The sequence below is a fragment of the Mustela lutreola genome, chromosome 2 (genome assembly GCF_030435805.1).
Source record: "Mustela lutreola isolate mMusLut2 chromosome 2, mMusLut2.pri, whole genome shotgun sequence".
In the NCBI taxonomy this organism is placed as follows: domain Eukaryota; kingdom Metazoa; phylum Chordata; class Mammalia; order Carnivora; family Mustelidae; genus Mustela; species Mustela lutreola.
Genome location: NC_081291.1, coordinates 4,651,149 through 4,678,744, shown reverse-complemented (window position 1 = coordinate 4,678,744; position 27,596 = coordinate 4,651,149). Strand labels below are relative to the sequence as shown.

The following is a 27,596-nucleotide window of genomic DNA, read 5'->3' as shown; positions in this document are numbered from 1 at the left end:
GTATTCATACCAAAAAACTAAATATAATTCATAATAATAGTAATAATGACAGATTAAGAGAATGTTGATATAAGACCAAAAAAGCTAGCAATGGAGACTTTGCTCAATGATGACTTAAAAAAAAAAAAAAGATTTTATTTATTTATTTGAAAGACAAAGATCACAAATGGGCAGGGAGGCAGGCGGGGGGTGCGGGGGGAGCAGGCTCCCCGCCCAGCAGAGAACCCCATGTGGGGCTCGATCCCAGGACCCTGAGATCATGACCTGAGCCGAAGGCAGAGGTTTAACCCACTGAGCCACCCAAGTGCCCCAATGATGACTTTTTAAATCATCATAGTCATTCAGGCCATGTCTGTCACCTGACGAGAGTAGGTGATGAGAGTTCCAGGCTCCCCTTGCCCTAAAAAGCATGCTCCCCTGCATAGCAAACTTCTACACATACTGCAAAGCCCAGCTGACATATCCTCTCCTCTCAGAAACCTTCCCTGACCTTCCAAGCACCAGGGTTCTTCTCCACTGGGAAGAAGAGTGGGGCACAGAGTGTCTGGGCTGGACTCTGTCCCCCACCCCCCCAGCCTTATCCAAGCATGGAGGAAGGGCTTTCGCTACCAGCGTAGAGATGGACTGGTAGGAAGGGTTTGGTTAATAAACGCATGGCCAGAAGTGGACTGGGGATCGGGCCCCGATATCTGGGGTGGGGGACTCTCTGGTCCTCGGTATTCCTCTACTACTACGTACGTACAATGAGAATAGTTTCACCAGCTGTCCTTGACCCTGAGGGAGGCCATGGCAAAGGGAAGGTGTGTTTGTGCTGTAGGAGGACATGCCCTTGGGTTAGTTACCCCAGGACACACCGGCCCCAGGGACTGAAAAGCTTAGGAAACGGTATTGAGAAATCTGGGGCAGCCCCAGGGAGGGGGAGGCCACGGGAGCTGTGGGCTGGGCTACGGTGGGGGTGGGGGAAGGCAGGAGCCGGATAAAAGGCCCCCTCTCACCGCCTCTACTCATTCCCTCCCAAGCCTCTCCCTCCATCCATCAGTCCCTCTGTCCCTCCTCGTCCCTGGGCACCATGGGGCCTGCCTTGGGCCCCAGTCTGCTGCTGCTGCTGACCAGCTTCCCCCTGGTGCTGGGGGATCCCCTGTGAGTAGTCACAACCCCTCCCCAAACGTGGTCACTTCTGAAGTTGGGAGTGGGTGTTTGTGGGGTCAGGTCTCAGGAGAATTCGGGGAAAGAGGGGTCAGTGGGTTGGGCTGTTGATGAATTCGGGTTTCCTATGAGCTCGAGTTCAAGAGCTGGGTGTTTGTGGGATTCAGGGTTGTAATGGGGGGTGTGCATTTCTCGAACCAGGAGTCTGCGGGTTTAGGGTGCATGTGCTGTGGTGTTCAGTGATTCTGTCGCAGTCGTGATTCAGAGGCCTCGAGATCTGACTGCGTAGACCTTGGGAGTTTCACGATGTGTGGGTGAGGATTGGGATGCCAGGTCTTTAGAATAGCATCCGCTGCCTGCGCCCACTCCGGCAGGTTCTCCATGATCACCCCCAACATCCTGCGGCTGGGGAGCAAAGAGACTGTGCTGCTGGAGGCCCACGACTGGAAAGAGAAAATTGCAGTCACAGTCACAGTCCACGACTTCCCGGCCAAGAAGCAAGTGCTGTTCAACGAGAAAACCGAGCTGAACAGCGCCAATGAGTACCTGAGCGCGGTCACCATCACGGTGGGTGCACAGGCTGATGTCCACCCCCTTCCCTTTTTGAGCCCTTCCTACTTTGGAGCCCACTCCTGAGACTCCTCCTTCAATTAGCCCCTCCTATCCTGAGCCCCCTGTCTGGGTCCCCCTTCTCTGACCCCTATGGCCTCTCCGAGTGGCCCTCGTCTCCCAGCCTGGGCACACCAGGGAGAGCAGGAGGGCTGCGCAGGGGCTATTGGTGGGTGGGGCAGTTGTGGGTCCCACCAAAGGCCTGGGGGCTGGATGTGGGCCAGGGGCCCAGAAGGAGAGCCCTAATGTCCCTCTCTGGTCCACCCCTAGATCCCCAACAACAAGGATTTAATATCAGAGAAGGGAAAGAGTTTTGTGACTGTCCAGGCAACCTTTGGGGCCACCGTGGTGGAAAAGGTGGTGCTGATCAGCCCTCAGAGCGGGTATCTCTTCATCCAGACAGACAAGACCATCTACACGCCCGGCTCCACGGGTAATGGGAGGGGCAGCGGCTGGAGAGGGCGGGGCCCGGGCTGTGGGCAGGGGCAGGGCCTCACCCAGCGCCCCCTCTCTCTAACACCCCCTCCCAGTCCACTATCGGATCTTCACCGTGGACAACAACCTGCTGCCGGTGGGTCGGAGTGTTATCATCGACATCCAGGTACGAGCCAGCCAGGGCCCCACAGACGCCCCGAGAAAAGACTCAAGGAGAGACCAAGAGAGAGACTCCAGAAAAGGCGCACCTGACGAGACCTAAAGACAGAGAAATGCGTTAGAGGCACAAACACAGAAAGAACACTGGAGATGGGGCAGAGATCCAGGGATACCACGTGGATTCTGGCTCCAGATAAATCCCGGGTCGCTGAACCCCTTCCTGGGCCTCAGTCTTCTCATCAGAAGATTGGGGTGACACGGATAAAACCTATGTAGCTCATTCCGCCTCCTGCAGCCAGAGGGCGCCCGCGAGCATCCAACTCACGTCCCGCCCTCCTCTACCCAGAGCCCTCCAGGTGTTCCCACCTCCCTGGGGTAAAACTGTAAGGCCTCCTGCGGTCCCCAAGGCCCTGCGCGACCTGCCCTGTCCCCTTCCTGTCTCTTCCCCTTACTCGGCTTCAGCCACATGGGCCTCCTTGCTGTATCTCCAACTGCCATGCAGGACCTGCCTCAGGTCCTTTGCACAGGCTGTTCCCCTGTACCCAGAAAACCCTCTTCCTCCAAATACCCACACTGCTTGCCCCTCGCGCCCTTCAAGTCTTTGCTCAAATGTCACCAATGTCCCAGTTTTACAGAGAAGCCTCCTTGAGCATCCTGTAAAGTTGCAACCTCCTTCCCCCTCAACCTACACACACTTGACTCTTCTCCCTTATTGTCATCTCCTCTCGGCATCCTAGCAATTGGATTTATTCATTTGCTAATTGCCCCCCCCCAACCTCCACGGAACCTAAATTCCACACGGGAAGGGATTTTTTTTTTTTTATCTGTTCATTCAGGACCTTATCTCCTGAACCCAGCACAGTGCTTGGCATATAATAACTTAAAATTTACAGGGAGAAATCATGCAAAGGGAACAGGGACCAGGTTCTGACAGCCCTGAGCTGATTTGGGGAGTCAGTGGAATTTGTGGGAACCGGTGAACACACACTTCTAAGGGCACAGCCTCGGCCCAGTCCCAGTCCCAGTCACCCCAAACCAACAGGAATCCATTCTCCACAATTATCCCCATCTCCAGGAGGAGCCAGAGAGCCAGCTGCCCACAGGATGTCTCCTGACATTTAATTATTGGCAACAAATGAAATAACGTGGACTTGGTCGAACCATGTGGAATTGCTATCCGTGTGGGTCAAAGAGTCAAACGCAGGCAATTCTTTGTGGCCCAGATTCCTGCAGCAAGGAGGTGATAAGTGCTGGTTATTGTTAGTCTTCAGACAGACCCTGATGACTGTGAACTCCTGCTTACTTTAACCACATCCCAAGCCAATGAAGTAGGGGCTCTATTTATCTCCTTTTTCTCCGTGGGCACATTGAGCACAGAGAAGTTAAGTAACTTGCCCAAGGTCACACAGCTCACCAATGACAGCGCGGGGATTTGAATCCAGGCTGACTGACCCAAGTCCATGTTCAAAAGCAGGAGGCATGACACACAGAGAGTGGTCAGACACAGAGAGGGAGAGGAGAGCCTGAGGGCTAAGCCTGATCTCTGAAGAGACACACCCTCCCTGTCTCCGCAGACCCCAGACGGTGTTCCCATCAAGCGGGACTTCTTGTCTTCTCTAAACCAGGCTGGCATCTTGTCAAAGTCTTGGAACATCCCGGAGTTGGTCAAGTATGTCATGCAGTCCTGGAGGGGGTTCCCTTTCCCAAGGGAGGGCGTGGGGGCATGTGGGGCTCACCGCCCTGTCTTCCCCACAGCATGGGGCAGTGGAAGATCCAGGTCCACTACGAAGATGCCCCGCAGCAAGTCTTCTCTACTGAGTTCGAGGTGAAGGAATACGGTAAGAGGAGGAGGGTGTCTGGGTGGGGGGTCCCCGCAGCGCCAGACCCCAGGCCCCAGCGCTGGTGCCCTACTGGTATGTCTCTTCCCCCAGTGCTGCCCAGTTTTGAGGTTCACCTGGAGCCTGAAGAGAAATTCTACTATATCGATAACCAAAATGGCGTGACGGTCACCATCACAGCCAGGTGAGGGTCTGGGAATGAGGCCAGGGGGAGGGATAGGTGAGGTGAGAACCAAGTGAGGGTGCAGGGGAGCTGCAGGAGGAGCGAGTAGGCGCTGAGCATGCCTTTCGGGAGAGGAGCATCTGAGACTCTCTTGCCTCTCAGGTTCTTGTACGGGAAGAATGTGGATGGAGTAGCCTTCGTCATCTTTGGGGTCCAGGACGGTGACCACAGGATTTCTCTGGCCCAGTCCCTCAGTCGCATTAAGGTGCTCTGCTCCTCCTCGCCGTCTCCGCTCTGAACATCCAGCCTCGCCCCTCCCCCTCTCTGAGACTCCTCTCCCCTCCCCAGATCAACGATGGCACTGGGGAGGCCAAGCTGAGCCGAAATGTCCTCATAAACGGGGTGGAACCCTCCCGACAAGAAGCCTTGGTGGGAATGTCCTTGTACATTTCGGTCACTGTTGTCTTGGACTCAGGTGAGACCTGGTCTGAGGGCAGAGGCCCAGCTGAGGGGGGAGGCCCCGTTGGAGGGCAGAGGCCCGGAATGAAGGGGGAATCCAGTCTGAAAGAGGAGGCCCAGTCTGAGGAGGGAAACCCAGAATGAAGGTGGGATTCGGTCTGAGAAGGAGGCCTGGTCTGAGGTGGGAGGCCCAGTAGGAAGGCGGGGTCCAGTCTGGAGGGGTGGCCCAGGAGCCTGCCCTCATGGCTGGCCCCCTCAGGCAGCGACATGGTGGAGGCGGAGTACAGCGGGCTCCCCATCGTGACCTCCCCCTACCAGATCCACTTCACCAAGACACCCAAGTTCTTCAAACCATCCATGCCCTTTGACTTCATGGTGAGACCCAGGGTGGACCTGTAACCCCCAACCCGGCTCCTGGCACTGGCCCCACCTCTGGGTCCACTTGTGTGCCCTCCACCTGCCCCCACAGGTGTTCGTGACAAACCCTGATGGCTCCCCAGCCCACGGCATCCCCGTGGAGATCAAGAGTCCCCATAAAGATCAAGAGTCCAAAGACCAAGACCTGACCTCAACACGGAATGATGGTGTGGCCATGCTGACCATGAACACACCCAAGAGCAAAGAGCCCCTGACCATCACTGTGAGTCCTCGCCCGCCTGGGGCCCCATTGCAAAGAGCCGGGCACAGAGGGTCCCTGCCCTCTGCCCCCAGCCATCCTGACACCGGCAGAGGAGGGCCCTTTTACTTGCATAAGGGAATCATGCCATTCCTTTAAGGATATTTGCACTCACACCGAGATGTGTTCATTCTCATAGAGGGGTCCTTCTGGCTGCTCAGCTATCTTAGAAGGATCACTGTGATTATATTCAACCCACCTAGATCATCTAAAACAAGCTCCCATCCTCTGATCCTTTATTTAATTCCGTTGGCAAAGTTCCTCTTGCCACAGAAAGTACCAGATTTGCAGGTCCCAGGACTTAGGACATGGACTTCTTTGGGAGGCCAGTATTCATCCTTCTTTCCTTGCCCAGGTACGCACGAAGAAGGAGGGTATCCCAGAGTTTCGACAGGCCACCAGGCAAATGAAAGTGCAGCCCTACAACGCCATGGGCAACTTCAAAAACTACCTGCATCTCTCTGTGCCTCGCTCGGAGCTCAAGGCTGGGGAGACTCTCACTGTCAATTTCTACCTGCGAGTGGACCCCAGCCAGGAGCAGTCCATCACCTACTACACCTACCTGGTCTGTGGCTTGCTAGGATCCCAGGCACCCCTCTCCCCGCCGCTCCTCCAGAACCCCCAATCCCAGGTCGCCCCATCCGCCCCCCCACCTTGCTGATCTTTATATCGACCTGCCCCTCCCAGATCATGAACAAAGGGAAGATTTTGACTGTGGGCCGCCAGAAGCGGACACCTGGCCAGGACCCGGTCGTCATGTCTCTGAAAATCACTCCGCAATTCATTCCTTCCTTCCGCCTGGTGGCTTATTACACAGTCACCGGCAGCGACGGCAAGAGGGAGGTGGTGGCCGACTCCGTGTGGGTGGACGTCAAGGACTCCTGTATGGGCACCGTAAGCTTCCCAAGGCTCCCCCTTCACCCATCTTGGGACCCCCCCACGTGCCGGTGCTTCCTCGGCGTCCACCTCTCTCCAGCCTTCCCAGCAGGCTCTCCACCAGGGTCAGAGCCTTCTCTGCCTGTGACCTTGCCCAGCCCCTCCTCCCCCCCAACCCCTGCTCCGGGGGCACTGCTCTGTTCTAGCCCCAGGGCCTCTCTTGCTCCCACACTCTCTCTCCTGGCCTTCAGCCTTGGGTCCCTCTGGCTCCCCCTTCCTCCCCTTCCTCTCCTGCCAACTGCTGCCCCCGGACTGACCGAGAAGACGCCCGGCAGCGCTGACCCCTCTTCTCCTGCCCCTCCTGCTCCCCCGCAGCTGGTGGTGAAAGGTGTTAGGAAGGGCGAAAGGCCGTATCTGCCTGGACAGCAGATGATGCTCCAGATCGAGGGTGACCCGGGGGCCCGAGTGGGGCTCGTGGCGGTGGACAAGGGGGTGTTCGTGTTGAACAAGAAGAACAAGCTGACTCAGAGCAAGGTGCGCCCCTCCCCCCACCCCCCAGCCCCGATGGTTGGGTAGAAGGCAGCAGAGGCAAAGGGGTGGCCTGGGGCTGAGGTGGCATTTGCGCGGAGCAGCGGAGAGCACAGGAAGCGCTGTCAGGCCTGCGCTGGAAGGAGCGGACACGGCGGGCGCAGTGGGAGTGCGGTTGGTCGGGTCCACGCTGGGGGTGCTCGAGGCCACCGGCTGGCTCGCGGCTCTGAGAGGGGTCTGGGGGGAGAACCAAGGGAAGGGCGGGCGCGTGCGCCCCGGGGGCTGGAGGCCCGCACGTGACCGCTTCCGGCCCCCGCAGATCTGGAACGTGGTGGAGAAGGCGGACATCGGCTGCACGGCGGGCAGCGGGCAGGACTACGCCGGGGTCTTCTCGGACGCGGGGCTGGCCCTCAAGACCAACAAAGGGCTGCAGACGGCCCAGAGGACCTGTGAGCGCCAGGGAGGGGGCGGCGCCTCTGCCCTCAGGCTGAGAGCACTGGAGGGCTGGGTGCTGGGGTGGGGGGCCCGGGGTTCCAGTCCTGCCTCGGCCACCACCTAGCCAGTCCCGGCTTTCCGAGCCTCGGTTTCCTCCTCTGTCGCCTGGGAGCAACAGTTCCCCTCCCCCGTGGCTACTGAGAGGGCCTGTCTGAGGGAGGAGCGCCTGGAGGGCTCCGGATCAGTCCTTGACCCATCCCGTTGGTGTCCGCCTGCCCCTCAGCTCTCGAGTGCCCCAAGCCAGCCGCCCGGCGCCGCCGCTCCGTCCAGCTCATGGAGAAGAGGCTAGACAAAGGTGGGAGCCCTGGCCACCTCCGAGCCTTGTGCAGGCCGGGGAGTGGGGGGGGACCGCCAAGGGGCCTGGCTGGCCGTGGGGGCGGCCTCCCTGCCGTCTGTCCCGTCTGTCCCGAGGGCCTCCGGCTCCGAGGCCGGGGCTGTGGGCGTGACGCGGGCTCTGCGCCCCCACAGCCGGCCAGTACCCGAAGGACGTGCGCATGTGCTGCACGCAAGGCATGCGGGACAACATCATGAAGTACCCCTGCGAGCGGAGGGCGCAGTTCATCACCCACGAGGAGCAGGAGCGCTGCGTGAAGGCCTTCCTGGACTGCTGCAACTACATCACCCAGCTGCGGCTCAACTACAGCCACGACGACCCGCTGGGACTGGCCAGGAGTGAGTCTGGCTGCGGGGGGGCGGGGGGGGTGGTGGTGCGGCCGAGAGTGGACGGATGGGGGAAGCCAGAGAAGGGAGGGGCCTGTCTGAGGGAGGAGGCCCCTTCAGAAGGGAGCGTCTATCTGAGATGGGTTTTCAGCTTGCATTTACCAAAGAAAACTAATTTATGGTGCTTTCCAAAGAGGTGCCTAACTCAATGCCTAACAACCTTTGTGGCTTCATTTTCATTCATTCATTCATTCATTCATTCATTCAGTTCTGGGTAAGACCAAATGTGTACCCACTTGAAGGTTTACATCTCAGGCTGAATGAATCCTAAGCAAAGCCGAGAGAGATTTCTCTTGTAATAACCCCACTTAAAGCAGGCCACAGCAGCCGAGGGGACTGGCGTGGTCTAACTGCCGTTTGCTGAGAGGCTTTGAGCCCCCTGAGGCCTGATCCCTCCTTTTCAAAAATGCTTTTTAAAAATGGGTCTTGACTGGGGGAAAAATCTCTCTGCTGGGACAGGCGCTGGCGAAACTGAACCCAGGGACAGCGGACGGCGAGCAGCACAGGACCTTTTGTGAGGGTCACCTTGGCAAATTCCCAGCTCCTCCCAGCCTTTCCGGATTGTTCTTTTTAACCATTTTATGCAGAGCGTTCGCTGCCCTGGTGATCATTTTACCTGGTCCTTGGAACCCTTCTTTTGTACATCCCACTGTTTTCTTTTTTTAAAGATTTATTTAGTTATTTATTTATTTATTCATCTGACAGGCAGAGATCACAAGGAGGCAGAGAGGCAAGCAGAGAGAGAGAGGGAAGCAGGCTCTCTGCTGAGCAGAGAACCCGATGCGGGACTCGATCCCAGAACCCTGAGATCATGACCTGAGCCGAAGGCAGTGGCTTAACCCACTGAGCCACCCAGGCGCCCCATCCCACTGCTTTCATGGGGGACCAGAAATTGTGTCCTTCAAACTGGGCTCCAAGAAAGGCCCATGTGAGCGGCTCTTAAAATAGAGGGAAGTTACCTTATTAACTACCGGATGAAAAGTCCTGTAAAGAGAATACCTTTGCTTAAAAACTGAAGAAGAAGAGGAAATTTCACAGCAGTACGCTGCCTGATCAAAGCAAAACTAATCCTTTTTTTTTTTTTTCTTTCAATAGTCTCCAACAGAAAAAGTGAAAACAGGCCTAAAAACCTTTTCTTCCCCCTGAACTGTGTGAGGACCCACCACCCCCGACTAGCTCAGTGTGGATTTCCTAGAAGCAGAGATATTCTCCCAGAAAACCCAGCACAGACACCAGAATTAGGACATTAATGTGGACTCATCACCACCAAACCTTCTAGCCCCATTCACGTGGCTTTGGTCTGGTCTGGTTTGGGTTTGCGTCCTTTACAAGAACAGGATCTGGTCCAGATTTGGACGTCCTATTTGCTGGTGGGGGTCTCCTTAGCATCTTTAGATCTGCCCAGCCCCTATCAGAGAGTCCATCGTGCAGCGACTCTCATGTCCAACTCTTTTGGGGGCCCATCCCTCAGTTTGGGTTGGCTCAGTGTTTCCTCATAATCACGTTCAGCTTTTGCATTTTCGACAGCTCTGTCACAAAAGAGACATTGTGGCCTTGTTAGTGCATCGTATCAGGGGCCTTATGACCTTGATTTTGTCCCATTGTTGGTGATGTGATCCTTGGTCACTTGGCTAAGGCCGTGTGTGCTGGGTTGCTTCACTGTAAAGTTCCCTTTGTTCGCTTACAGTTGCTTTTGAAACCCCTTATGTGGGAACACGTATTTTTTTTTGTGCACACTTATATTTTTATTAATTTTTTTGCTCTTTATAGGCAGTCACTTCTTAAAGGCAGACATTGCCAAAGCGGGCAGATATTTATAAATTCTTTTAGCTGGAGGGCTAGCACTCCCTCCACCAACACCGCTAAAAAAGAACCAAAGATTTCCAACGCACGTGAACAAAGGCCTCTCCCTTCAATCTGTGTGAAATATACTAACCCAGGCTCACTGCTTTCTACTCCAGTGAGCTACAGACATCCTTGCTCAAAGAGGAAAATTAGACAAAAAATATCCCATCTACCAGCATCGGGCTTATGCCCCGCTTGGGTGTTTTCATTCCTTAACATTGTGCACTTTTTTTTTTCTTTTTAGCCAATTGGGGGTGAGACAGAGTTGTTCACGTGTCCATACCCCAAAGGCACTTTGATGGGTTATTCCAGAACGTGGGTGGACTGAGGCATCAGCGGGCTTCACCTTTTTTATTTCGCAGACCCAGAGCCGAATTACAGTCTGCCCATCATGTTTTAAAGAAAGTCCAGACAGGGTTGGACCCTCTTCCAGCCCCCCACCCCATCTACTTGCTGATGGTGTCAGCCAGGCTTGAAAAGGTCACCCTCTCCACACCCCCTCACCATCAGGTCTGGGGAGTCTGTGGAGTCTGCCGTTTTCCTCCAGGCACGGGGCCTGGGAGCTACCGGGCTTAGAGAGAGAGGCTCAAGCGTGTGCTTTCAAGCCTATGAAAATTGGGGGAGGGGTACATCATATAACCAGCCTGGATTATTTTTGCCTTCATACCGATACAATTGTAAAATGTAATTTTTTTTAAACTTTGTGGGAATTTGACCCTTTATTTTTTTTTATTTTTTTAAAGATATTATTTTTTTATTTGACAGAGAGAGATCACAAGTAGGCAGAGAGGCAGGCAGAGAGAGAGGGGGGACGCAGGCTCCCCGCTGAGCAGAGAGCCCGATGCGGGACTCGACCCAAGAACCCTGAGATCATGACCTGAGCCGAAGGCAGCGGCTTAACCCACTGAGCCACCCAGGCGCCCTATAAAATGTAATTTTTAATAGTGTTTTTATGGAGGGAAGAGTCACAAATTTAAACACAACTGGGCGCCCTCCTCCAAAGCCATCGCGCGGCCATGGGTGAGTTCTGCTGTTAGGACAGTGGAGAGATGGGTCTGTTCTAAACCCCTCGCTCCCCTCCCCACCTCACCCCCTGCCTCCCAGGTGACATGGATGAGGACATTATTCCGGAAGAGGAGATCATTTCCCGAAGCCAGTTCCCTGAGAGCTGGCTGTGGACCGTAGAGAGTCTCAATGAACCTGAGAAAAATGGGTAAGGCCGAGATACCCCCCCCTTCAACCCACCCCCCAGACCAGTTCCTACAGCATCCCAGACTGGATCCACTTAATTTGCATGCGCCCCAACCCCCCACTTTTCTGGAGTCGCTGTGCAACCCCACAACCCAGCCTAGAAAAATCGAGAGTCAGGCTACTTACCTTTGTCCAGCCACGAGCCCCTCCAACTCTTCCCTGGGGACCCCTCCATCCTTGCTCTCTCCCACACCCCGGACACCTGTCTTCTAAGGCTTCCACGTCTCCCTCCCCATCCAGAATCTCCACGAAGACCATGAATGTGTTTTTGAAAGATTCCATCACCACTTGGGAGATTCTGGCTGTGAGCTTGTCGAAGAACAAAGGTGAGAGAAGGTGGTGGGGTCCCATCCTCCGGAGGCGGGGACTCCGAGGCCACTGGGCATTTCCTCATCCCATCCAGAGAGATCTCCATTTCTTGATGGCTAGAGGAGGGTCAGATCCTACTCTGTGGGTGACATAGCCCAGTGCTTTTTGTAGATCGACTTTACTTTGAGAGCGGGTTTTTGGTTCATGGGAAAATTGAGGGGAAGGTACAAAGATCCCACACACCCCTATGCCACCTCCCCGCATACCCAGCATCCCACCCCTGCACGGTGTATTTTTTACACGGGCACATCAGCGTCACCCTAAGTTCATGGCTGATGTTAGGGTTCAATCTATATAGGTTTTGGACAAAGTTATAAGGATGTATATCCACCACTGCAATATCACACAGAATAATTTGCAACCACAAACACCCTTGAGGGGTGATGTCGATTGGGCAGTGGGTAGAGCGATTAAGAAAACACAGAAGAGGAAGCAGAATGAAATGCGTGATTGGAACATCGGTGGTTGGATTATGAAACCTGGCTGTCCCAGGGCTGCCACCCTGACAGTCTTGAGCAGAGCAAGGAGAGGGGTGCACTAACTTTAAGCGCCAATTTTAAGTGTGCTCCTCAAAACTCGGATGCCCAGATAAGTAATATTTTCATGCAATCATTTTTTTTTTCACATAAAAAAAATTCATGGTGAACAAAATATCTACGTTTTAAATAGAAGCCAGGGCTGCACCAAGCCGTACTGGAGTTTGAGGCAAGAGGAAGAAGAGCAGGGAGAGGGGAAGAGGGAGAAGCAGACTCCCCACTGAGCAGGTCGCCTGATGCAGGACCCTGAGATCATGACCTTGAGCCAAAGGCAGACACTCAACCGACTCAGCCCCCTTAGGTGCTCCAAAAGCTACAGTCCTAAAAAGCACATTTCCTGAACCACTAGCCATCTGGCAAAGGTGCTTTACCTGGGTGTCTGTTAGAAATTCAGAATCACGGACCCCACTCCTGACGTGCTGAATCAGAACCTGCACTTTAATGTGGTCCCTTGGTGGGGAGGGGGTGTCTGCTGCATGTAGAGCCACTGGTCTGGTTCCAAGCTGAATGGTTCTCTGTGGTGGGGCCCTGCCCTGGGTGTTGTAGGATGTTGAACAGGATTCACAGCTTCTACCCGCTAGATTCCACTAGCACAAACTGCCCCCCCGTTGTGACATGTCACCAAAATGTCCCGCAGAAGTTGCCCAATGTCCGCTGGGCAGGATGTGGTGCAGAATCCTACAGGGCCCTGTGGTTTTTGGATTTCGCTCTCTGTGTCCTTGTGACACCTTCTTGATGTCACTGTCTCCCCAGGCACAATTTTAACTCTCCACACATTAGCTCTGTCAATGCTCACAACCACCCTATGTGCGTAGTACTAGTGTTTGCCTACAAATGAGGATATGAAGCCAGGGAAGGAAGGTGACTTGCCAAAGACCACTGGGGGATGAACCTTCCAGAAACCCCATCTTAGAGCTTCGGAGTAAATATGGTAGCATTGTAACCAACAGAACCTGGAAATTCCAGACTCCTGAGCTCCTATGAATTCAAGAGTCAAGGTTATAAGCAGGGAGCTTCCCAAGCTTAAATGCCTGGGCTCAAATCTCAGGTCTTCCTGTAGAGAGCTGCGTGGCCTGAGTCGAGTTACTCAACCTCTCTGTGTTCATCCATAAAATGGACACAATAGAAATAGCATCTACTCACCGTGTTATTGGGATGAGTCTATGAGTTAATACACAGGAAACCCTTATAATGGTGCCTGGCATATTACAGAGATCCGATGTGTGTGGGTTATTTTTGGAGCCAAACATATTTTAGAGGCCAAAGGGTAAATGCTTTTCGGACACACAGGGACGCTTCCTCAAATCCCACAAATCATGCACCAGAAGTCAGTCATCTTTATTTTTTTAATGAATATATTTTTATTTTTTATTTATTTATTTTTTTTAAAGATTTTATTTATTTATTTGACAGAGAGAGATCACAAGTAGACAGAGAGGCAGGCAGAGAGAGAGAGAGGAGGAAGCAGGCTCCCTGCTGAGCAAAGAGCCCGATGTGGGACTCGATCCCAGGACCCTGAGATCATGACCTGAGCCGAAGGCAGCGGCTTAACCCACTGAGCCACCCAGGCGCCCTGAATATATTTTTAAAAAGACAGTTTTAAGTGTACAGAAACAATTGAGCAAAAAGCAGAGAGTTGACACACACCCTACCACTTCTCCCAATTCCCATTTTTAACCTCTATTTGCATTAGAGTGCTACATCTGCTACAACTGATGGGCCCATACGGATACGTTATTTTTGTTGTTGTTTAAGATTTATTTATTTGAGAGAGAGAGTGTGTGTGTGACCCTGAGATCATGACCGGAGCCGAAATCAAGAGTCGGACGCACCGACACTGAGCCCCGCAGGTGGTCCTGGGTACATTATTATTAACTGTAGCCAATAAATAGCTTAGTGCTCCCCTTCGGTGTTGTACCTTCTGGGGGTTTGGACCAACCTGTAACAATACGTAGCCGCCGTACCGGTATCACCTAAAGAAGTTGTCTCACTGCCTTTTTTTTTTTTTTTTAAGATTTTATTTATTTATTTGACAGAGAGAGATCACAAGTATGCAGAGAGGCAGGCAGAGAGAGAGAGAGAGAGAGAGAGGGAAGCAGGCTTCCTGCGGAGCAGAGAGCCCGATGCGGGGCTCGATCCCAGGACCCTGAGATCATGACCCGAGCCGAAGGCAGCAGCCCAAACCACTGAGCCACCCAGGCGCCCCGTCTCACTGCCTTAAAAGTAACAGGGACAGTGTGTCAGAAGTCGTTCCTCTTTTGGTTCTCTTTCGGTCCTTCCATCTTGTCCAAAGGGGAGCGTTCAGTCTGGGCCAAGCATGCCTTCATCTCTCCTGCTCTCGTTCAACAACTTTGATCAGCAAGGAGAGGGGAGCCAGTGCGACTTTGTGCGCGAGCTAACCAGTATCCAACAAAACCATTTTTGCTTTCCTCGAGGGAACCTCCTATTTATGGTGCAAAAGCTGCTGTTTCACACACCATAGTAAATTAAATTTGAGTTTAAACATGTAGAAACAGGCCGCCTGGTTGGTTCAGTGGGTTAAGCCGCTGCCTTCAGCTCAGATCATGATCTCAGGGTCCTGAGATCGAGTCCCGCGTCGGGCTTTCTGCTCGGCAGGGATCCTGCTTCCCTCTCTCTCTCTCTCTGCCTGCCTCTCCATCTACTTGTGATCTCTCTCTGCCAAATAAATAAATAAAATCTTTTTTTAAATGTAGAAACAGGGGCATCTGGCTGGCTCAGTCGATGGAACGTGCCACTCTTGACCTTGGGGATGCAAGTTCGAGCCCCAGGCTGGATGTAGAGATGACTAAAAAATAAACTCAAAAAAATGTAAAAACAAATAGTAGATAAGAAATGGTAAATAGCTCCATAATTAGAGCAAACATCACAAAGACAATGAACAGGGTTAGGGTTAGGAAATAAGAATTTCGTTCAAGCCTCTGATAATTTTTTTTCACCACTGAAGAATAAGGCAAAAAATCTTAATAGATGTCTTAGTGTAATATTATTTTTATTTGTTTGGCTTTTTTTAGCATAACAGTATTTTCAATATGATGTTTTTGTAAATGTTGCTTGCATCAGCCCTTTGCTTGAATTTATTTAATTTTTTTAAAGATTTTATTTAGTCATTTGACAGAGAGAAAGAGAACACAAGCAGAGGGAGAGACAGAAGCAGGCTCCCGGCAAAGCAAGGAAAGCCCGAAATGGGACTTGATCCCAGGACTCTGGGATTACGACCTGAGAGGGAGGCAGTGACTTAACCCACTGAGCCACCCAGGCGTTCCCTTTCGCTTGAATTTAATGCAGTAACCGTGACAATGCAAATAACCATTGTTTCTGGCATCATTTTCACTTCCTGTATATCGGCCCTGTCCATCGGAAATACAGTGCACGCTATGTAATTTTAAATTTTCTGGTAGTCCCCATAGAAAAGGAGTAGGCGAGGGGCACCTGGCTGGCTCAGTTCTCAGAGCGTGCAACTCTTGTTCTCAGGGTCATGAGTTCAAGCCCCACGCTGGGCATGGAGCCTACTTGAAAAAATATCCATTTTAGGGGTGCCTGGGTGGCTCAGTGGGTTAAAGCCTCTGCCTTTGGCTCAAGTCATGATCCCAGGGTCCTGGGATCAAGCCCGGAATTGGGAATCTCTGCTCAGCGGGGAGTCTCTCTCTCTGCCTGCCTCTCTGCCTACTTGTGATCTCTGTCAAGTAAATAAGTAAATAAAATATTTTTTAAAATCCATTTTATTATATATTTTCCATAACTAAATATATCCAAAATATTATTCTTTCAACATTTTTTATTCTTTCACTTTGTAAACATTCTCTCATTTTGTAAACATCTATGAACCATCGTCACACTAATAATAATGTTACAAGGATACATCTGTTAATACTTAAGAATGACCTATTAACATCTCAAAATTATGAATGATATATTTTACCACTGTTTGTACTAAGGCTTCGAAATCTAGTACTTATTTTATACCTGCAGAGCATCTCAATGGCAGTGCTTTCTTTCTTTCTTTCTTTCTTTTTTAAAGATTTTACTTTTTCTTTTAAGCCGTCTCTTCACCTGACATGGGTCTCAAACTCACAGCCCCGAGATCAGCAGTCACATGCTTCCCTCACTGAGCCGGCCAGGTGCCCCTAGCCTTTCACTGTTACTACTTTGATCTTATTTTAGGATTTGTAAAATGTACAGCTGAAAAGGTAGATTGGCCATCCAAGCTGGCCCAAACATACGTTAAAAAATTTTCCAGGGGCACCTGGGTGGCTCAGTGGGTTAAGCCTCTGCCTTCTGCTCGGGTCATGATCTCAGGGTCCTGGGATCGAGCCCCGCATCGGGCTCTCTGCTCAGCAGGGGAATCTGCTTCTCCCTTCCCTTCTGCCTGCCTCTCTCTGCCTGCTTGTGGGTTCTCTCTCTCTCTGTCAAATAAGTAAATAAAATCTTTTTTTAAAAAAAGTTTTCCAATCGCTAAATCAAGCATCATTTTCTACATTGAGATATTATTCACTTACCACAAAAGTCACCCTTTGAAAGTGTACAATGCAGGGGGTTGTGGTGTATTCACAACGAGGCATCAGTTGTTAAGTTTAAATCTGCATGAAGTGAAATGACATAAAAGTAGGAGTCCAGTTCCCACTGGAGCTAGCCACAATCCAAGTGCCCAGTGACCACCTCCACCTTGGGCTACCACTTTGGAGAGCACAGATACAGACTTGAGTTCTTCCCACCTGCACACACCTGTGAACGAAAGAAAATGGAAACAGCCCCATCCCAGCAGTTTCCAGCAGCCACCACCTCCGGGAAATGGATCACCGTTGACGCTGTTCAGTCTGTGGCCTTCTACAACCACAGGCTGAACTTGGCACAGCTCCAGCAGGCAGGGGTAGCACTGTGAGGCCGTCTGCCTCCTTCCCTTGACACTCCTCTCCCGGGCAGGGATCTGCGTGGCTGACCCCTATGAGGTCGTGGTGATGCAAGACTTCTTCATTGACCTGCGGCTACCCTACTCTGTCGTGCGTAACGAGCAGGTGGAGATCCGAGCCGTGCTCTACAATTACCAGGAAACGATGAAAATCAAGGTGGGTCCCTGGGGTGGCAGAGGCATGATGGAGAGCTGGGGGTGGTGGTCTGTGGCACATGCCCTTGACTGATACTCTCCCCCACCCCCTCCAGGTCAGGGTGGAACTGCTCTACAATCCAGCCTTCTGCAGCCTGGCCACCGCCAAGAAGCGCTACCTTCAAACTATAGAAATCCCACCCAAGTCCTCAGTCGCCGTGCCTTATATCATTGTGCCTCTGAAGCTCGGCCTGCATGAGGTGGAGGTCAAGGCTGCCGTCTACAACTATGTAATCAGCGATGGTGTCAAGAAGACCTTGAAGGTCGTGGTGAGTCCTTGGGGCCCCTGCTGCCCCTTGTCCCTCAGGAGAATCTTCTCTCTCTCCTTTGCTGTCAGTCCAGGTTGGAGACCCAGACTCTGAGACACTAAGAGTGTCCAGTGTCCAGCTTAGGAAATTTAGGAGTCCTATAGGTTTAGATGCTGGGCCGGGATTAGGGGCAGTGAGTGAGGACTTTTAGGGCGCCCCAAAAAACTTAGTCATAAAAACCAATGGTACATTTTTAAGTGAAAATGTATTTTAATATCAAATTTTTAATTTTTTGATATTTAATATCAAATACGATTTTTTTAAAAGATTTATTTACTTGATAGAGGCACACACAGAGGGAACACAGGCAGGGGGAAATGGGAGAGGGAGAAGCAGGCTTCCCACCAAGCAAGGAGTCTGGTGCAGGACTCGATCCCAGGACCCTGAGATCATGACCTGAGCAGAAGGCAGACGCTTAATGACTGAGCCACCCAGGCACCCCTTGATTATGATATTTTTAACACATTTCAGTATATAGGAGTTTTCTTTTGACCTTAAAAATTGGAGAAAACATATTTCACAAAATTTTTTTAAAGATTTTATATATTTATTTGACGGCATAAGTAGGCAGAGAGGCAGGCAGAGGGAGAAGGAGAAGCCACCCCCCGCCAACCAAAGCAGGGGTTGATTCCAGGACTCCGGCATCAGGACCTGAGCAGAAGGCAGACGTCTAACTGACTGAGCCACCCAGGCGTCCCACACAACAAATTTTAGAAAGCAGTAACATACAATGTGAGAACATAAGAACTTCTAGTTTAACATATGGTTTTTATCCTTAATATATATGTTAACAGTTATATTTCTACTCTTTCCTACAGTGACAAACATTGGTCAATATAATAGGAGATCAAGTCGTTAATAAAAATAAAAGTCTCCTATCATCTTTTATTAATATTTTCAAGCAAAATGTGAGATCATAAATAAGAGAGACAACATTTTAATACAGTGTTGTAAGGAATCAAAATTCATGTCAAAAAATTCATGATAAACAAAAGATCAAAGTGTTAAACAGAGAGGATCTAATAGTATCAAGTCAACCAACATTTGGCTTTCCCAAATCTAAAGGGAAAATATGGCCCCCATATATGTGTCTTTTTTTAATGGTTAAAATTGATTAATGGTTCATTTTCCCCCAAAATGTTAAAGTAATTGAAAAAATATTGAAACACTGAAAAGCAAATGCTTTAAAACTGACAGTGCTATTTTATAGTGAAATGTCTTATTTATACCCAAACCAGAATTTATTATAATTTTTCTTTCCCAACTTTAATGGATCCAAACTCATATATTTTTTTGTAAGATTTTATTTTTAAGTGATCTTTACACCCAACATGGGACTCCAACTTACAAGCCTGAGATCAAGAGTCATACATCCCAGCCAGCCAGCCAGCCAGGGGCACCTAAACTCATTTTTTTTTTCAACTACTTTAATGTTCTGGAATATAATTAACCATTAAAGCATACATAAAAATATAAATCTAGGAGATTTTTTTTTAAGTTCTCTCTCTCTCATTGTTGGGCTGAAACTCACAACCCCTAGATCAAGAGTCACTCGCTCTTCCAACTGAGCCAGCCAGGCGCCCCCTACGGGCACATTTCTTATTATCCCTCTGGCCTGGGGCCCCAGTTCAGTGTGGCACCGATGAGATGAAAACCTAGGAGGGTGCTTAGGGCATGCATGGTCCAACACCCGAGAGCTAGTGTGCCCACAACTTCCCAGCTCTGCACACTCGGGTGCTGGTAGCTGGAAGGCAGCTATGACACGGAAATTAGCAGAGCTAAAAGATGGATCTTTTCTTCCCGGGGAGTTGGGTGTCAGACATTTACCAGCTTGCCACTGGAAGAGACTTAGTCTCCAAAGGAAAATTCAGGCATTAATATCAGCCTAAAGGAGACTGTGTTCGGGAAAGGCATTAACAGCTACAGTCCACCGCAGAAGTCTTTCTGTAGACACAGGAAAGCATCCTTTGGGACTCTGACACTAAGACAGCCCCTGTTTTAACTGAGCACGTATTGCATGCCAGACATTGTGCTGAGTACCTTATGCACATTCTTTAGTTCTAGAGATGTTTGCAAGGCACGGAGTTAAAAACACAGACTTTCTTGGGACATTTAGCCTGACTACCTCCCCTGCCATCCCCTCCCCCGCAAAAATACCAGACTTCCCTGTTCAAAACCCAGCTCTCTTCTACCAGCTGTGTGACATTGGACCAGTGACTTCACCTTTCTGTGTTTCCCCACCTCTGAGATGGGAGTTGTACTAACAGTACTCAACCCTCGGGGTTTGTTGCAAAGGTAAAAGGTTAACCCCAGAGAGTAAAGAAAGCTCCTTAGCACAGAGGAAGCTTTCAAAGGGGTTTGTTACTTTGTTAGCAAGGTTATTAATTCCCAGGATGACCATAGGAAGTAGATGTTTGCATTGCTTCCTCTTTCAAAGGGAGGAAGCCAAGGCACAGAGAAGTTAAGGAATTGACTCCCGGTCACACAGCTAGGACAGGTGATTCCGTTGTGCCTGTGCTACAGTAATCCCCAGAAGGACAGTGTCTTTGCTGACCAGTTATGTCTCTGTTCCTTTATTCACCTGACCTCTCCCCGCCATCCCCCATCCCAACATGGTTCAGCCGGAAGGAGTCAGAGTCAACCAGACTGTGGCTGTTCACACACTGAATCCAGAAGAGAAAGGAAAAGGTGAGTCAGACACAGCAGAGGGTTTGAGGCCCCGGTGGTGACGACGGAGGGCGTGGTGGCCTGGTGGGAGACAGCCGGTGGCATCCTTCTCTCCTCTTCCGCGGCAGGGGGAGAGCAGAAAGTGGAAATCCGTGCGGCAGACCTCAGCGACCAAGTCCCAGACACAGATTTGGAAACCAGGATCCTCCTGCAAGGTGAGCCGCCACTGACTGGCCCTGACCCCGGGGGGCACAACCCTGGAGAAGGGAACACAGTCCCACCTAATTCTGGGGCTATTTATGACTGTGCTTCCCCTCTCCACTTCCACTAGGACAGCAGGCCACCTCCTTGATGGGTTTGGTAGAAGACCCCAGGCGGTATTTAGTTCAGCAAACACTGATAAAGAAATTTAAATGAGAAACAGTATAGTTCAAAGGCAGGAAATTTTGGAACTTAAATGCCTGGGATGGAGGAGTTTTGCAAGAAGGGAAAAGAAGTCGCTGGAAAGGCATCTTGCAAGCAGTGAGGTTTGGGGTAGAGACGCTTGGTTTCCTCATCCGCGAAGGAGGTGAATAACGGTACCTCTATCAAAGGAGCCTTGAGAGGATTAAATGAGATACTAGAGAGGTTCTCTAGAACAGTGCTTGGCAAACAGCATGAAGCACGATTGCTCCTGGAATTAGTTTTCCACTGGTGTAACCAGAGGACTCAGGGCCCAGAGTTCTCCTATGAAGCACAAGCCTGTTTGGAGCCTGGGATCACGGGTCACAGCCCTAACCCTCCTCACCCGACCCCATGGTGCTTGAGCGCGGTCCTCCCACCCGGCTGCAGGGACCCCGGTGGCTCAGATGGCAGAGGACGCCATCGATGGGGGCCGTCTGCAGCACCTCATCGTGACCCCGTCGGGCTGTGGGGAGCAAAACATGATCGGCATGACGCCCACCGTCATCGCGGTGCATTACCTGGACCAGACGGAGCAGTGGGAGAAGTTCGGCCTGGAGAAGCGGCAGGACGCCTTGGAAATCATCAAGAAGGGTGAGCCCGCGGGGCGCCTGGGTGGCTCAGTGGGTTAAGCCTCTGCCTTCAGCTCAGGTCATGATCCCGGCCCTGGGATGGAGCCCCCGCATCGGGCTCTCTGCTCAGCGGGGAGCCTGCTTCCCCCCTCCTCTCTCTCTCTGTCTCTCTGCCTCCTTGTGATCTCTCTGTCAAATATATAAATAAAAATCTTAAAAAAAAAATAAGAAGAAGAAGAAGGGTAAGCCCACGTTGGAGAGCCGCCCCCCCTTCAGCCCCCTTCCCAAGATGTATCCTCCCTGAGACCCGGCCCCCCCATCGAGGCCCCGCCCCTCCTCGAAGCCCCTCTCCGATCTGGACCCCTTCTTCTCAAAGACCTCCCAGGGGACCTTTCCCCTCTCTGAGACCCTGGGCCCCTCTGAGACCTAGGGAGCTCCCTCTCTCCCTGAAGCCCCTTGAGACCGCTCTCCTCTCGGAAGCCCCTCTCCTCTGAGAACCTCCTCCTCCCCTCTCGGATCGCAGCACCCTCACCTCTGCCTTCCCCCCAGACTTCCCTGCTCCTGTCTGAGCCCCCTCTTTCCTCTCGGATCCCCTGTCCTCTAAGTCCCTCCCCTTGCTGACATACCCATGCCGGGCACCGCCCCCACTCAGCCCCTGCTCCTAGGCTGACTCTTCTCGCTTCCCTGCAGGGTACACCCAGCAGCTGGCCTTCCGACAAGGCAACTCGGCCTTCGCGGCCTTCAAGGACCGGGCGTCCAGCACCTGGCAAGTCATCCTCATACCCCACAGAGCGGGGTGGGGTGGCCTGGTGTGGTCCCGGGGAGCCTCGTCCACACAGCCCTGTGCCCAGCTCTAGAGCTTCAGCCCGTAGAGGCACGTGGCTTGCGGTCATCAAGCGCCTCCCGCAGCTAAGCTGGCTGGGTCTGCACTTAGAAGGGAGAAGCGGGGCCAGCCCGGCCAGGCTCTGCCCCTCTCTGCTCACTGGTGTGCTGAAATGGCAGTCTCTGGATCCCGGAGGCGACTGCCTCACGCTCTGTGCCTGCCCTCAGGTTGACGGCCTACGTGGTCAAGGTCTTCTCTTTGGCCACCGACCTCATCGCCATCGATTCCCAGGTCCTCTGTGGGGCAGTCAAATGGCTGATCATGGAGAAGCAGAAGCCCGACGGGATCTTCAATGAGGATGGGCCAGTGATTCACCAAGAGATGATTGTAAGAGGCAGGAGTTCAGGGCAGGCTGGGGAAGGGGCGCCCGGAAGTCCCAGGATACATAGGAGAAAACACTACCCCTTGGCCTGGAGTGTCGCTCTTCCAGTGCAAAGACCAGAGGCCTTCAGAGTCCAGGGCAAAACCAAAGTCCTTCTCCCTCCACTCTGCCAGCAGCAGTAGCATCGCTGCAAGCTGGTTAGTAATGCATGTCCTCAGGCTGGACCCTAGGTGCATGGAATCGGAAACTTTAGGGAGACGGCCTAGGAATCAGTTTCGACAAACCCTACCCCACCCCACCTGCATGATGCTGATGCATGCATAAGTTAGAGAATCACTGCCTTAGCCTGAACTTTCAGGTGTCCAGTCTCACAGCTGTCCTCCTACCCCTATCCATACTCCATCTGTACTGCTGGGATCCTTGCTCTCTCCTGCCACAGGGCCTTTGCACATGCTGTTCCCACCGCCTGGCATGCTAACGCCATCATCCCCCAGCAACATCTTTCCTGATCTCCCCAGCTGAGTCACACTCCCCTTGTCCACTCTCACTCCCACACCCACTTCTCCTGCACAGCACTCATCAGTCTGTAATGATATATCTTTCGGTGAACTGGTTGGTTCATGTCTGTCTCCCCTACCATACGGAAAGCTCCATGAGGGTTGGGCTAGTGTCTGGTTCTTTCCCACCATCTTATTCACAGCACCAGTGACATGGGCTGAGTGAATGAACACTGAAGAGAGTAGCCTCCTAAGGAGACGCTGAGGAGAGGTTCAGCTCCGCCTTGACCTACTCACCCGGCAAGGGGATTGGTCACCAAATGGGAACACACTGGTGACCCTATCCTTGTTTCCTGCTTCCTATTCTAGGGTGGCTTCCGGGATTCTAAGGAGAAGGACGTGTCCCTCACAGCCTTTGTTCTCATTGCACTGAAAGAGGCTGAAGATATTTGCCAAGGACAGGTCAACGTAAGTGTCTGCCCTGCTCCCCTCCCCTACCCAGGGCACATCCACCGTGGAGGTGAGGTGTTACATCTGGGTGATTCTCTGTCCTCCCCAGTGCAATAACAACCACCACGGTGGCCATAATAACACCCAGCATTTGGGGGTCATTAACTAGGATGCTCATCTAAGATCTTCCCGTGGTTAAGTCCTGTAATCCTTGTAAGAGCCCAAGAGGTCGGCTACTCTTCTTATCCCCAGTTTACAGAAGAGAAAACTGAGACCCAAAGAGATCAAAGAGCAGGTCCTTTCTCCCTGCTTTACCATTTTCAGAGAGTTTTCACCAATGTCAACCAAAGCCCGCTCAAGCCCACTTTCCACGTCACCCCCGCCAGATCAGTGCCTTGTATCCTTGCTGCTTCCCTAAAGAAAACTCACAACAGAGAGCTAAGAAAACATCAAGACCATTTTCTTAGTCTGAGAGATCTTTTTAGGAAATTTTCTTTTCCTTTCTATTTTTTTTTTAAAGATTTATTTACTTGAGAGAGAGAACATGGGGGAGAGAGGGAGAGAGAGAGAACCTCAAGCAGGCTCCCTGCTAAGCACAGAGCCCCTATGCAAGGCTCCATCTCAGGACCCTGAGATCTGACCTGAGCCGAAATCCAGAGTCAGGTGTTTGACTGAGCTATCCAGGTGCCTGTCTTTTAGGAAATTTTCAAAGGAACCATGATCCTTAAAGGGAAATGATTAAAAATGTTGTCTTACGGCTATTTCCTTTTCCTCTGGTTTTGGCTTTGAAGAGGAGAAACTTAGAAAGATTGGCTTCTGAGAGTCTTTGTAATTGCTCTATTTGCTTTGTCCTGGGTTTTTAAGAGTAGTGTGTTTGACCTTTAGCTTACCAAGTCCAGAAGCCCAGGATCTCACGTCAGCCAGCTGCTCCCTTAGTTGGAACCCAGAAAAGAGAGGGAGCCGGGGTGGGAGGGGGGTAATCTTTAGTCCCCAAGAGGAACCCAGGCCCTTCTGTGCCAAATAATTCCTTTTTCTCTGCCACCTACCCAGCTGGGCAGAATGTGGCTGGCTGCCTTCTTTGGGGGAATAGCCTAATCAAGGCTATCAGATTCCCGGGGAATGGTTCTTTTTTATTTTTTTTATATATATTTTTTAAAGATTTTATTTATTTATCAGAGGGAGAGAGGGGGGGAGAGCGAGCCCAGGCAGACAGAATGGCAGGCAGATGCAGAGGGAGAAGCAGGCTCCCCGCTGAGCAAGGAGCCCAATGTGGGACTCGATCCCAGAACACTGGGATCCTGACCTGAGCCGAAGGCAGCTGCTTAACCAACTGAGCCACCCAGGCGTCCCTTTTATTTTTTTTAAGAGTTTATTTATTTAGTTAATAGAGAGAGAGAGTGAGCACAAGTAGGGGGAGCAGCAGGCAGAGGGAGAGGGAGAAGCAGGCTCCCTGCTGAGCAGGGAGTCCCATGGGGGATCCATTGCAGGACTCTGGGATCATGAGCTGAGCCAGAAGGCAGAGGCTTAATGACTGAGCCAACCAGGAGTCCCCCAGGGACTGGTTCTGATTGGCTCCATCATGCTCATGTGATCACAGCTGGGCCAATCAGCTGAGGCCAGAAGTAGATCTTACTGGCAAATATGGCCACTTCCATTGTGGCACGTAAATGAAAGAAAAGTTCCTACAAAAGTCGGAAGTAGATGAAGGAGAGGTAGCTGGGCAGGCAAAAGGGTTATTTTCTACTACAACACAGCAATATTTGGCCTCCCTGCTCAGCGGGAGCCTGCTTCTCCCACTCCCTCTCCCTCTGCGCCTGTGCTCTCTCTCTCACTCGCTCTCTCAAATAAATAAATAAAATCTTTTTTAAAATTAAGTCATAGAAGTTTACATTTAAGTAAATTAGACGATGCATTAAACATTAAAAAACAGGTAAAAAAAAAACACTCAAAACTCATCACTTCCCAATTATTCACTTTCATCGTTATCCTTGGTACACCCATCCATCTCGAGGTTCTTTGCACACGTATATGGTGGAAATACTATCAGACGCTGTGCTACTGCCCACCTCTTCCCAACTCTGCGTTCACTGCCTCCACATCTGTGGTTTGAAATTGGCCACGGTTGTATTTACACCATGAAAATCCGCAAACACTACAGATCGAGTCTTCCTCTACCCCTCCTCTCTCTGGGTCTCAGTATTCTCATCTGTGCAGTAAGAATGATGATAAAAATAGACTGGCATACATTTGGGACCACGTGGGTGGAACTAGAGGGTATTATGCTGAGCGAAATAAGTCAATCAGAGAAAGACAATTATCATATGATCTCCCTGATATGAGGAAGTTGAGAGGCAACGTTGGGGGGGATGGGGGGTAGGAAAGGAATCAATGAAACAAGATGGGATCAGGAGGGAGACAAACCATAAGAGACTCTTAATCTCACAAAACAAACAGGGTTGTGGGGGTGGGGGTGGGGGTGGGGGTAGGGAGAGGGGGGTAGGGTTATAGGCATTGGGGAAGGTATGTGCTACGGTGAGTGCTGTGAAGTGTGTATACCTGGCGATTCACAAACCTGTACCCCTGGGGCTAATAATACATTATATGTTAATTTTTAAAATTAAAAAAAAAAAATAGGCTGGCATATATAGTAAGTGTTAGCTAGGAAGCTGATGATGAGACAAGAGGAACTCCCAGCAGGATGCTGAATCATTCACACTAGCTCACAAGTGCCTACCTGAGACATCTCTTCTCCACTCCATGTTCAGGCATGTCATGGTGGTAGCTTGAAACTGACCACAGTGGGAGTATTTCCCTTACAGTAACTGGAGATCTGTAAACTAGCCACCCTCCTCCCCTATCCCCAAACACACACTGGAGGCCTTAAGCAGCTACCGGGACACTGCTGGTTATATAAACTGTCCCTGGCAACTTTTAGGTATTCAACAACAAGGCAGCTCATGGTGACTAAAATGTCTGGAAAACCCAGTGGGGGTGTGGGAGAGGGAAGATCGATCCAAGACAGATGTGTCCCAAGGACAGAAACCATCCTGGTACCCAAGAAGTGGTGCCTTTGTGATCCTTACCAGCTCTCTGTGGCAGTAATGTCCAACTTAGCAAAGTACTCGATCCTCTTTCTTATAGAGCCTGCCGGGCAGCATCAATAAGGCAGGACAGTATCTTGAAGCCCACTACGAGAACCTGCAGAGATCCTATTCTGTGGCCATTGCTGGCTATGCCCTTGCCCAGATAGGCAAGCTGGAGGGAAACCTCCTCAGAAAATTCCTGAGGACAGCCAAAGGTGAGGGGCAGCCTAACGAGGTAAAAGAGGAATGCATGGCTGGGGTTGGGGGAGGCCATCTTGAACTGGCATGCGGGGTGCTAAGCTGTGCTGCGATGGGCAGATTCAAGGTGAGCTGGAGTGGATGGTGCTAAGCCATGCTGGGTGGGTGGCTCTGAGGTGTGCAAAGTTCTCATTGTAAGCTCCACGAGAAGGTCCGTGGCCTTCTTCATTCAACAAGTGTGTATTGAGCACTTGCTATGACCCAGGAGCAAGGACGTGGGCTCTGACATCAGACAGACCCCAATTCAGATCCCGCTCTGCCATGTTCTCACTGTGTGACTTTGTACAAGTCACTGAACCTCTCTGGTCCTCATCTTAAGATGATATTTACATCGTAGGTGGTTGTGAAGATTGAACAAGTAATGCAGGTAGAAGGTCTAGCATCCCATAAGGGCTCTGTCACTCCTGTTGTCCTAACATTAACATTATCTCAAGGGTCTTTGGGATTAGACAAGATAATGCCATGGGCAATTTATCACAGTGCCTGGCACCTAGTGAGCACTTAATCATTGGTTCCAGTGATGATCTGTACCAGGTTTGCCCTGATTGATGGAACATAGTCAAGAAACATGATGTAAGATATACCGAAGTGGTTTAACACAATAGAAGTGTGTTGTTCATGGATGGATCTCCTCCATACACTAATGCCCAGATCCCAGCCTCTATCTATTCATGGCTCTGCCACTCCAGGTCCTTGGAACCCACTCCATCCAAGTAGAAGGAGAAAGAGTCAGGAGGATTATGCAAAGGACATAGACCAGGCATGGAAGGGGTCCCTGTCACTGCCAGTGCCCATTCCATTGTCCAGAGCTCCATCATATGGACATACCTGCCTGCAAAGATATGTGGGAGATGTAGTCCAACTGTGTGCCCAGGAAGAGGAGAGAAC

The 27,596-nt window shown here is 51.2% G+C and overlaps 1 protein-coding gene across 1 annotated transcript in view; it reads left to right on the top strand.

Moving 5' to 3' along the window:
- The first annotated feature begins 987 nt into the window (after positions 1-987).
- Positions 988-27,596, top strand: part of C3 (complement C3) — a 32,839-nt gene continuing 6,230 nt past the window's right edge. The window contains exons 1-28 of the mRNA XM_059159654.1: positions 988-1,140; positions 1,521-1,713; positions 2,026-2,188; positions 2,286-2,356; positions 3,924-4,018; positions 4,105-4,187; positions 4,281-4,371; positions 4,513-4,615; positions 4,699-4,825; positions 5,069-5,184; positions 5,279-5,449; positions 5,841-6,050; positions 6,173-6,379; positions 6,737-6,895; positions 7,209-7,338; positions 7,608-7,679; positions 7,853-8,056; positions 11,054-11,162; positions 11,441-11,526; positions 17,047-17,189; positions 17,284-17,496; positions 20,157-20,223; positions 20,331-20,417; positions 21,034-21,237; positions 21,906-21,981; positions 22,266-22,425; positions 23,287-23,385; positions 26,509-26,665. Coding sequence (XP_059015637.1) covers positions 1,070-1,140; positions 1,521-1,713; positions 2,026-2,188; positions 2,286-2,356; positions 3,924-4,018; positions 4,105-4,187; positions 4,281-4,371; positions 4,513-4,615; positions 4,699-4,825; positions 5,069-5,184; positions 5,279-5,449; positions 5,841-6,050; positions 6,173-6,379; positions 6,737-6,895; positions 7,209-7,338; positions 7,608-7,679; positions 7,853-8,056; positions 11,054-11,162; positions 11,441-11,526; positions 17,047-17,189; positions 17,284-17,496; positions 20,157-20,223; positions 20,331-20,417; positions 21,034-21,237; positions 21,906-21,981; positions 22,266-22,425; positions 23,287-23,385; positions 26,509-26,665 — 3,667 coding nt within the window. The 5' untranslated portion in view covers positions 988-1,069. The remainder of the gene's footprint in view (positions 1,141-1,520; positions 1,714-2,025; positions 2,189-2,285; positions 2,357-3,923; positions 4,019-4,104; positions 4,188-4,280; positions 4,372-4,512; positions 4,616-4,698; positions 4,826-5,068; positions 5,185-5,278; positions 5,450-5,840; positions 6,051-6,172; positions 6,380-6,736; positions 6,896-7,208; positions 7,339-7,607; positions 7,680-7,852; positions 8,057-11,053; positions 11,163-11,440; positions 11,527-17,046; positions 17,190-17,283; positions 17,497-20,156; positions 20,224-20,330; positions 20,418-21,033; positions 21,238-21,905; positions 21,982-22,265; positions 22,426-23,286; positions 23,386-26,508; positions 26,666-27,596) is intronic.